Here is a 14713-nt window from a genome sequence, read left to right as displayed (position 1 = left end):
TATCGCTTTGATACAAAACTCATGGGCAGCTAGTTTGTTGTAGAATAACTACGCAGCCAAAATAGAACAGTATTCACTCATACCTATCTAAGCTGTGCTGTCATACATACATAATATCACTAATATCTTATCGAGAATTCATCCACTGTCACATGACTTCATTAAAGTAATGCTGTGTAGTTGATTTTCGCTCAGCCTCGAAACTACTTGTTGTATATCAATATACTATATATCCAATTCTGTGTGATCATAATACAAAAAAAGACAAAACCGCGGCGACTGCCGCCAAAACTCTGGTGGTATCTAGAATCGAATGTCCGGTCTCCCCGTGCGCCAGGCACATGATCTCTATATGATGTTAAATTCGACAAAAGGAATAAGAAGTTATAAAAGAATAAGTGGTATAAAGGTTGCGTCCTGCCCTATTCCCTCAGAATTAACAATACCGTCTCGTTCGTGCAACTGCTCTCATTGGACACCAGCGGTTTTCTCACGTTGAACGACCCGTGTGATGAATCAATGTGATTGTGGCGACCCTTGCAAACGGGTTTGTTGACTTGACGTACTTCCAGACGGCACAATGACGCCCAGTACACAGTCGTCAAGATGTTCGTAGAAATCTTGAGCAGTACTGAACCCGTTTTTGCATATGGAGCACCTTGCTTTTGTGCCTACCGGATCGTCGCCCCCAGGCAGTCTGTGACCACTACTATGACCTGTCTGATCAACTTGATGAGCAGCAGTCAAGTGTCGTTTAAAGACATCCGCACGCGTAAACACCTTCTCAAAAGGACTTCCGACTCCAGGGCAGAATGGGCACACCATTGACCCACGATAATGTGTAAGGGCGTGGCGGTTCTTGTCGTACTTGCGCGCAAACCCTTTCGTATGGTATTCGCACGTTACAATTGGGCACTTTTCGGGCCTCTCCTCTTGGTGTGTGAGCATGTGAGAGGCCAAGTCGCGGAATTCTCGACCACAGTCTGGATGGGGACACCTCGTTCGGTTTTCGGCGGGTCGTCGAGATGGGCTGGCTCGTTCAATCGGTATCGACTGGTCAACAGTACTTGAAGAGAGAAGTGGCCCCAGTACAGCGGCAGGCGGTTGGGCTTCAGGAATCATGGGGGCTTGATGCGACATCGAGTCTCCGTAGTTGGCTGGTGAAGGAAATTCGTCCATATCGTCTTCGCCGCTGGAAATATGCTCGTCAGGTACGTCAACTGATTGGCGTACTTCACGCATCCAATCCTTCAAAACACTCATGGATGGCCAATCGCCACTGGCCTTGCCTACCCGATGCGGCCGGAAATGCGCTCGGCGAAGATGTGCGGCGGCATTGTAGTATGCCCCGTAGCGCTTCTGTGCTAGGCATGCTTTGCACCTCGATAATGGTATGATGGGCTGCGGCGAAGAAGGCAGCAGGGTTTTCGGTTCTCTACAAACCCATCGTTTCACTGTGGCTGAATGCTTAGCATCTATATGGCGCCGCAGCTCATGGTCACCCCGAAACCCGTCCGGATGCTCGTTGCACTTGTCGCAATACACGCGCCGTAGGGAGGTTCGGCGGGACGATGATTTTAGTCTTGACGGTGAGATCGGCTCGCCACCTGAAGGTCGTCTCGATTCTGGATACGGCGACATGTCATCACTTATTGTGTGTCTGCGAGCACGTCCCGCTATGTCGTTCGGCAGCGTGAATTGACCTGGTAAAGAAAAGTCTGACCGTATTCCAGGGGGTATATACTGCGACGATGAACTTGCCAAGCCCATCGACAGTGGAGGTTTCGAAAAGGGTTGCCTAGGCATACTTTCTGACTGTGCGGAAGATAAGGCTCTTGAACTTCTGAATCCGAGAGAATGCCTGCTGGGCATAACAAAACCGTTAAATCCATAATTGGGTGTTTCGCCTGTACCAAGGTTCATAAGAAAGTCGATACTTGAGAAAAGGTGCCTAGGAGGCCAATATTCGCGCCTTATAATTCGAGCGATGTTGCGGACAATTGCGTCGTCGGATTCAGAGCTGTTCGCCAAAGGATCGTTCGAAGTACTGAATAGAGAAACTAGCACCTGGTACACACTTCGGATAACTTGGTCAGGCCTTTCTGCCGGTGTTGTACCTGCTTGCGACGGGTCATTTCCCTGGAAGGACCAAGCAAGGTCTATCAAAATAGTGTCCACAGCACTAAAGATGCAAAGAGAGATAAAAACTCCTAGCCATTGCCTGACACTCATGCTTTGCAAGTTTGAGGCCGCGAAATCCAACGAGACTAGGTACCGTCGTGTGCAATCCCTTAAGAGCACGTTCCGTTCAGTCGAAGGACGACTATCAATGGGAGTCCGGGGAGGAAAACTGGCTTCGAGTCGTAGGAGGGGTTTCGGCTGAGATGCATCGTAGTACACAATCTCTCGTAGTAGTTGTTTTGCACGGAAAAGAGCGGGATGTACTGTCTGTTCTTCTTCTCGTGACATAGAAAGTTGACCGCTCAGACTCAACATCTCAAGAATGTCAAAGGCAACGCCCCGAAAATTGGGGCTGGAGGCAATGAGCTGGAGAACAGGCGGCGGAGCTCCTTGATCGTGGTAACCTGGCCCTAGTGGTTGGTTAACACCTTCACCAAGGCCAGGCTCTCCGTCTTGCCACCAGAATGTATCCTGGAAATCAACTCTCCAGGCAGGTCTTGTAACAGCTGAAAGAGTAGGGTTCTGTGCTAGTATTTTATCATTAATGCTCCCGCGACGGAGATTAGAGGGCGTCAACGGCGTATGGGGCTGTGACCAAGCAAACGACCCTACTTAGAAATTAGCAAGAGTAGCGAGTCTGGTAGAAATAACTCGTACCTTGGAGCAGAACATCGACAAGGGATGTGACAGATCCACGATAGCATCCAAGGACACTCCAATGTATCTCCGAGTCAGACGAAGACATTCCCGAGCATCGGGAACACGGGTTGTTTGCGTCACACTAGGATTGTAAGCACCCAGTTTTATCTGGCAAATGGCCAGAAGAGAGGTACTTACTGGTCTGTTCGAGGCTCGACACCGGAGACAAGGATCGTTATTGCGGATGAGCTTGAGCTCGCCTATAGACTTTAGGCGATCATGTCCCACACGAGCTCTTTTTAAAGGAGGCAACTGGGGGTCAGCAGTCGTTTCCTCGTTACTTCTCGGTAGGACAGGCTTGGGCTCCGAAAAAGAAAAACTCGAGCCGTGGTCCCTTCTCGTCGCTGTGGAGGCGGTTGATGGTGTCGGAAAGGGGAGAGGCGGCAGGTTAGCCGTTACAAGTGTGGCAGGCGGGTGAATAGGTGGTAATCGATCCCGAGGTAGCGGGCCGCCGCCTTTCCCTGGGAGTTCGGAAGTGTTTAAAGAGCCCTCGGCTCGCATAGATAGTTCCGAATCACTCGTACTATTTGTCGAGTGTAGCCGAAGGTGATTGTCTCGTTCCAACTGGGTCGAGAATCCATAAATATAGTGAAGGCATTGTTCATACACACACTTGAAAGAGGCCCTCGCGGGGCTAGACAATGAAGTAGAATCTGTGAAGGGTAAAGAGCGAGTTACTCGATCATGATGCCTGAGATGATGATCGAGCCATGATGAATATCCCTGTGGTGGCGGGAATGTAGGTGAACTTTTTAGAGTGCGCGCAACGTCCATGTCTGTTTCGTTAGCTTTACTCTCTTCTAATCGCAGACTCGAGTTGCATGATGGATCAAGCAAGGCTGGGTCAATGACTTACTCTGTTGCCTGCACGCGGACTCGAGGCATTCGCAACGATATTGAAGAGCCCGGGCTTCTTCAGCTTCAGAAAGAGAGGGAACATGTGGCAAAATTCCTACAACATAACGCAATCAGAAAACACCTCAAAACAGACACCCCAAGTGCAAGACAAAAGTGGTGTTGAAAGCGCTCGGAGAGGAGGGCTAAATCAGACGTACCGTAACGTTCGACAAGATTCTCGAGAGTGCGGAGTTTGTGCCGCAGCATATCGATCTCGAGAGCGGTATTGAGAGTGACATGTTGGCCTTGCTGGTTTGGTGATGGTGCAATTGGCTCCGACCCAGTGCCAACATCAAAGTGAGGTCGCTGACGTTGGCCGGCAATATCAAGATGGGACTCCAGGTCGGATAGGCCCCGTGGAGTGTAGTCATCCCGGCTCATATCTAGACCAGATCATCTCATCTCGTCCAAAGTTGACTTTTTAATGAGTTCCTGTTATATCGGCTTGAGATGTTGAGCATGACTGGTCGCTATCCCGAGAAGTTTGCTGGCCTGTTACTGCTCACACATGCCAGTAGCCATTTGTCGGTGGTACACAACAGAAGGTTGGCAACCGTTGCCCGATGTAGGAGATGGACGAGAAGAGATGAAAAGAAGAATCAACAGGACGAGAGATGAGGCCCCCCCGGACAAGCAATATCAAAAATCGATCCGGAGGCTCTCGTGGAGATGTTAGAAATCAAGACGAATGAACGAGCCAAGATTTATCAGAGGGCACGAGCGCACGACATTACATTGTGCTGGGCCCTCACCCCCCAATGACCCCCATGGCCCCGGCCATGTGAGGCACAGCGAGGGAGTGAGGGCAAAGAGTGAGCCAGGTGGGGCAGAGCTCCCCCGTCGCGGCAGATTTGGAGATAGTGCCGACAACGATGCGGTGCGGTCTCTAGGCCTGGATCCGGCTGGAGCCCACAGTAGACCGGGTATGAACTGCGGGTTGCAAGGGCGCCTGGGTACAATACAGTACAGCACCTTGGATAGGTTGCTGGAACTTCATTTGGAGGTGTTTGTGTGTCCCAGGACGATAGAGTGAGATATGGCCGTGTTACTTGACTGGAATTGGCACAGTAACTTACAGGCTCTTGGTCTCGATGCAACACAGTACGTATGTAAGCGTATCATTCTTGTTCGAAGTACTCTTAGGACAAATTCAATGACAGACAGCGGGGAATCACCCACCAACCGGGTCCTGGCAAGAGCCACGAGCCCAGGCATGAGGGCGATTCCAACACCACAACCCTGCGTGAGCTGTTCGTCCCGTTCGCCCTGCTGGTCCAGCTCGCCCCCTCGTCTATAAACTGTGCTCCATCACAAAGAGCGACCCTGTCATGGTAGCCTTGTCGAGATATTAGCACCGTCTCGGCCGTAACCTTGTCTCGGAAGGTGGTCAAGCTATGGCAACCATGCAAGAGCGTTTGCTGATGAGAGGGTCAAGAGCTGAGCTTGGTCTAGCCAGCTGTGGCTCTCTATTGCTCGATACCATTGTTTATTACGAATAGAGTAGAGAGGCTGCAGGAACTGAGACTAGCTAGGTGTAGCTCAAGTCGTTGCTGTGGCTGTGTACGTGCAGCAAGTGCTTTTGTCATGGCAGGTAAGTGCATGCACACGCATGTTGGTCCCTAGCGCTGGTCCTGTCTTTGTTTGATATTGCTTCTTTTCATATTTGAGTCGCAGCGCCATGTCTCGTCGCAACGTGGACAGCTTCAGTACGCGCTTAATCAGCCCTCCATTTCGTCTCGTCTCTCATTGAAAACATCTGGTGGGGCCGACGTTGTCTGTCATTATGGCGGTAAGAATCAGAGAACTTTTGGCGAGGGAACAGGGCCAATTTGCCAGATAAAATAGAACTCTTGTCTTCTCTGTTCTGCTCTAGACTGGGCTTGGCCAGGTATGAGATTGTCCAAGGGAGAAAGATTGCCAGGATGATGTGGCAAATGCGTCTAAAAGTTCCGGCCGAAACCTTCGGGGTTGGCTAGTCTACCTAGCACACTCAGCAAACACGTCTAATAAATGCAAGCAAGCAGGCAAGGTCAGAAATGAGACGAGTATAAGCAACGCGAGAGTTTCTTAATGACAAGAAAACCGCACAGAAGTAATGGCTGCTTCTGATGGTGTCACCCAGTTCGCCCCTACGATCAACGCTACTGCAGCTCTGGAGCTTGTGCTGTAGGTATGAATTGTGCTGGGCTGCGATACGCTGTGGTGTGCTATGCTGCAACTTGGTAGCGTGTTGGGTCTGTCATGTGTCCCCAAAGATACGGTCTTTCCCTGCCTATAAGAGATCGGCTACGACGTTGCGAGATCAACGGAAATTTGTGTCTTTGGGGGAGGAGTGATTGAGTATTTGGTTGCCGAGATGACAAAGTTGAAGCTGAGAGGCGAGGGCTGAGGCGACATGCCACATCCTGGGCCGAGTCCAGCATAGCCGGGACAATTTACCCAACTCCATGGCAATGAGCTGGGCCAATGTGCTGCAGGGAGCAGGTACAAAATTAGGTGAGTGATGGAGATAATACTGGATGCTACTACATAAGGAGGACCTGGGTAGCTTGGACACCCTTACCCTGGCCCTGGCCCAAGCTCTTTTTAGAGGTTGTCATAAATCAATCGGAACGGGAGGGGCCTGGCTTAACCATCCCATTTATCCAGTGAGCCAGCATTCCCTCAAGCATCTGGTCTTACCATTATTTCTTAGCGTCCTTCGCCAAGTCCAGGTGAGAATACCTACCTAGACAAAGGTGCATTGCGGTGTAGCAAGTGAGTGAGCTGATGAGATGATTTGTCTGACTCTGATTCTGCCTCCGGCTCCGATTCTGGTAACAGCGGCAGGGATAAAGTGAAGTGGGAATTGTGGATGTTAAAAGTCGATGTCGATGTCGATGTCGATGCTGAGTTGAGTCGAGTCGAGTCGAGTCGAGTCAATGTGGATGTTCCAATTCCAGTCTTGAATTGTAAGAAATGGGCCGTACTCCTTCCCGACTGGAACTCAAAGTTTTGAAACTGGCAGGAGCAGCCAATGGGGGAGCAGCTTCTTGAACCCTGCACAGAGATGCCCACATCAACGGTTCTTAGGCAGTTGCAAGGATGTCAGTATTTTAGCGGCCACGCGTGCATCGCAAGTGCAAGTGCAATCGAACGTGAGTGGAAAGTGCAGGACAGGGAAAGTGACAGCCAAGAAGATGAAGAACCCAAGTGAGAAGGGGGAAAAGCAAGCCACAACCCAGCCCAGGGTAATGTCTAAGCGCCCCCGCTTCTTCAACTGTCCGTCGTAAAGCCACGAGTTTTGGAAATAACCCCGGCTGACCCTTCATCTCGTTGATGTTCGAAGCTACTAGATACTTGCCCGTACCTAGCCTAGGTTAGTGCCTAGAAAAGAAGTCAAGGTCTAGATTTGAGCGACATATTACCTACAAACAGCTGCATGTTTTCTACCTACACCTGGGACTGGGCAATCGACAACTCTGCGCAGGTAGATAATTACAGTCCCTTCCTTATCTTATTACCGGACCTGTTCCCTGTCCCCCAACTGGCCTGGCCTGGCTCGAACGAACAAACATGGGTCATAATCAAGCTCTGCAAGCTCCTTCCTTGTCCTTTTCAGAGCAAATGAAAAGCTCCATGCGGTATGAATTAATCTCGATGACCTCAGAGGAACAACAAACCTACAATTGACATGTACAATCTGCATATGCTGATCCAAAAACCGGCCCCTGCTGCATACCTGTCTTAGTAGATACCTAGGTAGGTAGAAGATCAAGTATAGGTATCAAGTGACTGTATTAGTTAATAGTCAGGTAGCTTGGAAGAGAGGTGACAAGTAAAGATAGACTTCACATCTCAGCAACATGCTGCCCGGTACCTACCTTCTAGGTACCAAGGTACCTTCATGCAGTAGGTACCTGTCTACTCTGTACATGCGCGCATGCACGCTGTCTACCTACCTACCTAGGTAGGCATTTAACGGCCCCAGCCTGCCCCAGGCTCGATGCGACACTGCGTCGTACCTTACCTGGCTTGCTACACATCACGTAGATAGGTACCTTTATCTCTCATCTCTCCTAAGCCAGCCACGTCTGCCTCTCCCACAAGCCACACCATACAAGTATATACCTTGCTACTATACCTGACCAAGGCAAGGCAACGCACCGCAGACAACCGCCTGTTGTCTCTAGCCATCTTAGGATAACGCCCCGGTTGGTCAAGCGGATGTGATGGACGCAAGATGCTGCTTCTGGTGATGCACCTGTCCCTCGTGCTTTCTCCTGTACGGTTGCTCCTACCGGACAATTCCAATCATGCTCTTACCAGTGGGTTCAAGATACACACGTACAGTAAGTGGACTGGCACGGTCCGAAACGTCTCGGTAATGAGAAGAGGCAAGGCAAAGTCATGCGGTAGATACTACAACTTCATTATCAACAACGACAAGGTGGGTAACGAGGTGAGGGGGGAAGGACAGAAGAGTACTTGAGCTATTAAAGAAACGCCAACTTGTGCGTCAAGATTTGTGTCTATATTATAAAAGATGCAGTTAAAATAATGGCGTAATTATACTAGTCATGAACAGGATAGCTGGTTCATGAACTCCTGCCCGTTTGTTTAGTCGTCGTAGCTAGCTGCAGCTCATGTTGAATGGCTTTATCCCTCTATGCCATTCCATATCCCGCTGTTGAGCTTTCTTTGTCTATTGTCGTGACCCAATAAACAAGTACCAAAAAAGATGAGAGAATAATTTGAAAGAAGGGGTTTAGGCGTGACCAGCACCGGAAATGGGCATCAGATTTTGGGAGCTGTCAAGGGGATACCAATCAAACGATGGGAAGCCCAAATGGGAGATGCGGGCTTGGAACGGAGACGACAAGGCCACACTTACCGAGTAAAGAAACCAGGACTGGATCCGTGGGAAGGGCGAAGAGAAAATTTCGCCTTCCCTATGGCCATTCCCATTCCACCCATTTACTCGGCTCCCCGCCTGCATTGGCCGCTAAAGCCATTGTCGTCGCTTGCCGTTCAAGGGTGAGCATCTGTCACCGGCTTCAATCCCTGACTTCGATTTTCGCCATTCCATGTCGTGCCGTGCCTACGGGTCCTGTGGGACTCATCTACTCGTTGCGCCACCACGTCTGCTCCCTCAATGGCATGTCTTGGCCTGAGGCTTTTCGGCTGCCATCCTCCTCAGCCTTGTATGCCCAGTACTCGCTCAGGCGCAGTTCAGCATACTGAGCATAGTCAAAGTCAATCTTTGAGATGACAGCTTGGATTTGTGACCAGATACCCCAGTAGAAGCCTGGCACTCCTCGGTAGGCATCGACTTCAATCATAAGTTTGCACACTTCCTCTTCCTCGTTGACACTCTCGCCTGTTAACGCAAAGTAGGACTTGATGTACTCTGTCACGAAAGCAAGCCGCTGGTCCTGTCTAGGGACAGCTGAGTAATCGCAGTCGTATCCCGCCCACTCTGCAAAATGGTTCGCCACATCAAACGCGGCAGGCGAAGGAGTAGCATACTCGTAGTCGATGAAGTCGACTGTAGGTGCTGCATCGTCATCTTCGTGGATGATAACGTTGGCACATAGCAGATCGCAATGTGCAAATACAAGCTACCAAAATTGTCAGCTATTTGATACTACACAAGGTGTGGAGCTCGTCAACATACCCCGTTCTTGCCAAGGCCAGGCCGTTGACTCAACTTGTGTACCATCTCCTTCAACTCGGCTTGTAGAAGGGCTTGCCTTTCTCGCTGAGCATCCGTATCAGTTGGCAAAGCAAAGATCCATTTTTGCATGGTCGTCCACATGTTAGGCGGAGGCTTGCCTGGAGCAGTACTATCAATTTGTTCTTGACGGGAGTTGTTGCTGTCTCCATTCACACAGCCATTGGCATGGCCGTTGGTAGAAGCATTGGTATTGGCATTACCGTTTACGTGCTTAGCATCCCGGGTGTGATTTGGGTCTGGTAGGCAAGGGACAGTCGCATGCCAGTGTGCGAGGCGTCGGGCAATGGCGGATAGGATAAGAGGTTCACTGAGATCCTGGGCGCGGGCAGGCTTACCCAGGATATAACGGTACATCATGCCATTTTTGAAACGAGCAAGCAACCGAGTAGCAAGGCCGTGCTTCATGAGTAGCTCGTGGTTCTCGGCCTCACGTTCACGGTCAATGAGAACGGCAGTTCCATGACCATAAGCACGCAGCAGAATAGCATCTCGGTCAACATCGAGCTTTGACATGCCAGGACGGCGGTTGATGGCTTTTAAAAGAGTATTGGTGATACCATCAGTGAAGCGCACAAAGTCAACGTTTGAGTCTTCGCTAGCCCAATCCGGCATGAGAGTTAAGATGAGTTTGAGGGCCGAGTCGTTTGATTCATTGTTGTCGTAGGCCAAGTCCAAGAAAGGAACATGGCCAAAATCGAGGCTGGCCGGTGAGGATGTCATGGTCACGCGAGCGCAGTGTGATGTGCGAAAAATAGGGTGGTGAGACTCTCAGAATTGCAAAAGGTAGGTAGGTAGGCAGGTACGGATACTAGGTATGTACCCTAGATAGATGGGCACTGAGGAGGAAGGGGCAAAACAAGTGATGAAAGAGGGGATAGGGATAAATGCAGAGGCGAGAGGTCGAGGCACAAACTATGGTGGGGTCCTGGACCAGCGGGTCTGAAAAGGAAGGAGAGAATAGAGAGGCGGACGAGGAAAGTCGGTCGGTCTTGTTACTCCAATTGACGATCAAGCGAGGCCAGATCTCAAGGCTGACGATAGTTTTTGAGGGTAGTCGTAGAGGGAAACCAGATGGAGGGGAAGGGGAAAAAAAGGGTGCTTGATTTCTTCCAGGGGTTCAGGGGCGGAATGGAAATCCGGGGACGCCCAAGATAAGGCGGCGCCGGCGACGGTGTAGTTGGACAGTCAGGTCGTACCGCAAGACGGTGGGGAAAGGGGGTATCGGAGGCTCAAGCAGAGAGTTTCGGCCGGGAGCGAAACGGAGATGTCGGCGAGGACGGAAGGATAGAGAAGAATATGCCTGGAGTGTATTCGTTGATATAAAGAATCTTGCGGCAGCGACAGTGAAGGGTGATGGTGATGGTGGGCTTAAGAGAAAGAAAGCACACGACCTTTTGCCCTTCCAGTCAAACGTCGGCGGTACTACTAGGTACAGTGAGCACACCGCGCCTCAACTCGTGTAGGATAGTGTGGTGGCAGTAATAATTGAATAATTACCTACCTAGTGTAGAGCTAAAGCCAGGCGGGATGAAGCGGTGTTGGTTTTGTGGGCAAGCAGAAATGGAAGACCGAGTTTCGAGTGGAACGACCTTTATCATTGGTTCCATGTGAAGAATCTCAGTGCCGTTATCCGCCAGAGTTTTCAGACAGATAATACGAAGGCTCTTGTCTCGTGTCACGCGCAAAGCAATTCAACTGCTGAGAAGTTGGAATCCCAATAGTAAGGTGAAGGACTACCTGAACACCACATGTCTTTGTTCCATCAAAATGAAGCACTACTGCCAAACTGAGCATTCCCCAACAAAGAAATAATAACAATGATGATGATAATAATAATAATACGCCTGCTACTAGGAACAGTGCAATAGTGCGTTTCCAACAGGTTACCCGTCAAAGAGCTTCTGGGCCCAAAATCACATGTCCAATGATTGATTTCCTTGCGTTTGTGGTTTTGGTTTTGATTTGATTCGCCCCTAGGGTGCTCAACTATCCACTAAAATGGTGTTTGTGACTGGGTGGAGAAAGCAGCCTTGTAAGTGTCGGTCGGTGAAAAGGGCAAACAGAGGGGAAGAAATAACATAGGTAAAGTGAAATGGGAAATGAGAGGTAATTTTATTTGGAAAACCCGTCTGTTGCGTTTTAGGTCCAACAACTACGACTTCTCGCCACCGATATGCGAGTTCCATTTCCCTTTTTACTGTATGCGTTGTTGTGTACCTCTGACTGATCTGCACGTACAAGACAGGCATTGGTTACCTACTCTACTACGACAGAGGTAATTCATAAGACGACCAATGCAATCATATACATCCATCCAAAGATCATGTTGGATAACAGCACATTGCTTGCTGTGAGGAGTAGTTCCGTTTTTTTTTTTTTTGGTTTTCTGCTCTCATTTTATTGTCCGCTTCCTTCACCGACTTGTTGAGATTGACAGCTACTTAACACTACCTACCGTGGATACGAATACCGCACCTGGGGGATTTGCGCATGGCACCTTGAAGAGAGAAGTAATCAACAGGTATATACTAAATTAAAAATGGTAGTCGATAGAAACCAGCCTGCCCTTCCCGATCAATCATCCACTTGCACAAGGATCTGTCATCCAACAAATAACGCCACATTAATGGCACATCACTGTAGGTAATTCTAGGCGTCTTCTTCTAAACTCGGCCCGTGCGAAGTTAGGTACTTTCCCGAGGTACCTACCTTCCATGGAACCCCTCCATCGTTGAAAATGTGGCGCTCTTGAGGCTCATTTCCCCCACAACCACATGAGGCTCTGACTGTTAGATGCCAAACCCCATCGCGACCAACCTCATCTGAAAGTTGAGACAACCAGAAACAATATACGGCACTGTACATATGTAATTACCGACCGCTGGGCTACAACGCTCCATATTCCAGCTCGTCATATCATGTAACAAGCGCTATCATGGCTGAGCCCAGTGTCACCAGCGACAACTTCCTCGCCGTCGCCCTTGTAGTCAACCGTTCACGTGATGGTCCAGCTTTCGTGTTCCATTATCCTGCGCAAGTTGAGCCTCACTCCAAGTCGAACTCAGTTACTGGAAATGAGCTCGAGGACATCCTGCTCGAACGCCTATCGCAGCAGAGCTTCTCAGATGTCGCCGATGACGCGCCTGTTGCTAAGCAGGGACGGAATCCAGACGAGCACTCCTTCACCGAGTCAGGCTCCCAGATCGTGCCTTGGGAGCGTGTGGCAGGCTTCCCTGCTCGCGATCTTGCCGGTATTCTGACGCCCGCCCGCTCATATCACAAACGGCTCTTTCAATTATCCTTAGATCCACTGTATTGTGTATCATATCCCATTCATGTTCCTGAGAACGGCAGGTGGAAGAAGCCTAAGAAGGCTTCTCGCGCCGAAAAGCGCTCTACCTACAACGATGAACAGCTAGCTCCACACGAAGCTGGTCCTGCAACGACAGGAAAGGCAACTGAACAACCTGCCGAAGAGAAAGAGGTCAAGAAGGATGAGGGCAAAGACAAGGACGACGAGAAACGCAGCTCAATGACCATGTTCAACCTTGTCTTTATCCTCAATCCCAGCAGCAACGAGGTTAAAGACGTCATCGAGTCTTTATACGATCACATCATTAAGAAAGTTAGCAAGGCTTTCAAGTACAGCCAGCAGCATAGCGAGTTTGTCTGGAAAGAATCGAAACGGATACTTGTTGCAAAAGACAAGGCGCGAGAGGAGCGTACGTTACCATAAGGCTCCTACGATAAATGGAAATTAACCACAATATTAGGCAAACGGATGAGTGTCCTTTGGAAGGAGATATTACAAAGTTCGTCACTGGCCGCTGCCATGCACGATATATACGAGGCAGTCTCACAAAACAAGATTGCAGCTCTACATCTTGATACTGCATCTGGTGCCCTGACCCCCTCCGTTCAGATTCCCGTGCCCTTCTACATCGATGATCTCCCCCAAGGCGAAGAGGGTACTCAGCGTGGCCTGTGGCTGACAACAGCGAACACTTTCATCAGCCAAGATGCTCTCGAGGAGCCTGGTTTCCTCGATCGTAACTTTGCTCTGTTACTGACAGACGACGAGAAGAAGATTATTTCTGAGCTTCAAGCTGATCCGGATCCCACTACAGCCTCCATGGTCGAGTTTGTGCGTTTGTCAAAACCAACACAGTCGTAAGTCGCCTATCGTTAGATCTGGGGCCACCTCTGACAGACCTCTAGCTTCTATCAGGTTGGTCAAAGCAACATCCTAACTTTAGGACAAGTTCGAAAGTACGCCCAGCATTTTATCTTTTGGCGCCGTGCAATCGCAATCCCCCCTCTTCATGCCAAGGACCAGTACATCCTATCTCCTAATAGCGACCTTTCTCGCCTTCCCCTTGACACTCTCGAATGGCAGCGAGCATTCCCCCTAGCTCCACCACTCCCCAACTTCCTGGCCGAGCTATCTCAGGCGCCCCGGCCGTACAAGCAGTTCTCACCCAGCAAAGCCCATCGTCCCACTTATCTGCTTATGCTTGCCTGGCTCATGCGCCGCGGCTGGGTTACCCAATTATGTACGTTTGCCTATGTTGTTGTCTGGCCTGAGATCCTGTATGAGGTCGAGTACGAGATAGAGGCCGAGGAGCTCCGGGCTGCCGCGGATTCAAGCAAAAACAAAGATTCAAAGGAAGATGACTCCTCCACGGCCACTTCGGCCCCCCGCACATCCGAGTCTTCCGAAGGACACTCCGGCACTGATGGCTCTCACATACCTACTGTTGCTGAGCAGGCTGCTGAAAAAGCCCGCCTTGAGCGTATCGCATCTAAAGCCCAGCGTGACGCCGCCGAAAAGGCTACTGCGCACGCCCGAAAACCCGTCCCAGTGGCAACTGCGCATCCCTCCGTTAACGACCATCCACATCTTCAAGGGCTGGTACCATATATCATACTAGATGCCAAAAAAGCCACTGGAAAAGAGTCTCGCTACCTGTCAACTATCGCGCGCCGCTTCAACGACGAAAAGTTGGCAAACAGCTGGCAAGTTATGTGCAAGTATTTCGATGGACGTTGCGCGCTTGAACGCATCGCCTTACAAGAGGAGATGAAGCGGAAGCTGGTATGGAACACACTAACAGCCATGAGCGAGTATCTTCTCTGCACTCGCCATTGGTGACCAGACTTTACTTCATATCTGGCTGTTGTTATATAGCACTTGTAGTATGTGGCACTGGATACATGTAC

At 50.1% G+C, this 14713-nt stretch overlaps 3 protein-coding genes across 3 annotated transcripts; 1 reads left to right on the top strand and 2 right to left on the bottom strand.

Annotated features, from left to right (window-relative positions):
• Window positions 1–516: 516 nt before the first annotated feature.
• FSST1_004171 (uncharacterized protein) lies at window positions 517–4158 on the bottom strand (the record flags this gene model as incomplete). Its single annotated transcript, XM_083230322.1, has 5 exons — window positions 517–2789; window positions 2839–2962; window positions 3019–3680; window positions 3737–3832; window positions 3936–4158. 5 exons carry the CDS (start codon window positions 4156–4158, stop codon window positions 517–519), a joined length of 3378 nt encoding a protein of 1125 aa, XP_083087601.1.
• Window positions 4159–8879: 4721 nt separating this feature from the next.
• On the bottom strand, window positions 8880–10213 carry FSST1_004170 (kinase-like domain-containing protein; the record flags this gene model as incomplete). Its single annotated transcript, XM_083230320.1, has 2 exons — window positions 8880–9377; window positions 9434–10213. 2 exons carry the CDS (start codon window positions 10211–10213, stop codon window positions 8880–8882), a joined length of 1278 nt encoding a protein of 425 aa, XP_083087600.1.
• Window positions 10214–12428: 2215 nt separating this feature from the next.
• Window positions 12429–14645, top strand: FSST1_004169 (nitrogen permease regulator of amino acid transport activity 3-domain-containing protein; the record flags this gene model as incomplete). Its single annotated transcript, XM_083230319.1, has 3 exons — window positions 12429–13215; window positions 13267–13663; window positions 13712–14645. 3 exons carry the CDS (start codon window positions 12429–12431, stop codon window positions 14643–14645), a joined length of 2118 nt encoding a protein of 705 aa, XP_083087599.1.
• Window positions 14646–14713: the final 68 nt, after the last annotated feature.

The sequence above is a fragment of the Fusarium sambucinum genome, chromosome I (genome assembly GCF_050947815.1).
Source record: "Fusarium sambucinum isolate potato_lamoka chromosome I, whole genome shotgun sequence".
In the NCBI taxonomy this organism is placed as follows: domain Eukaryota; kingdom Fungi; phylum Ascomycota; class Sordariomycetes; order Hypocreales; family Nectriaceae; genus Fusarium; species Fusarium sambucinum.
The sequence above is the reverse complement of the archived record's forward strand: the minus strand, read 5'-3'. Positions and strand labels throughout refer to the sequence as shown.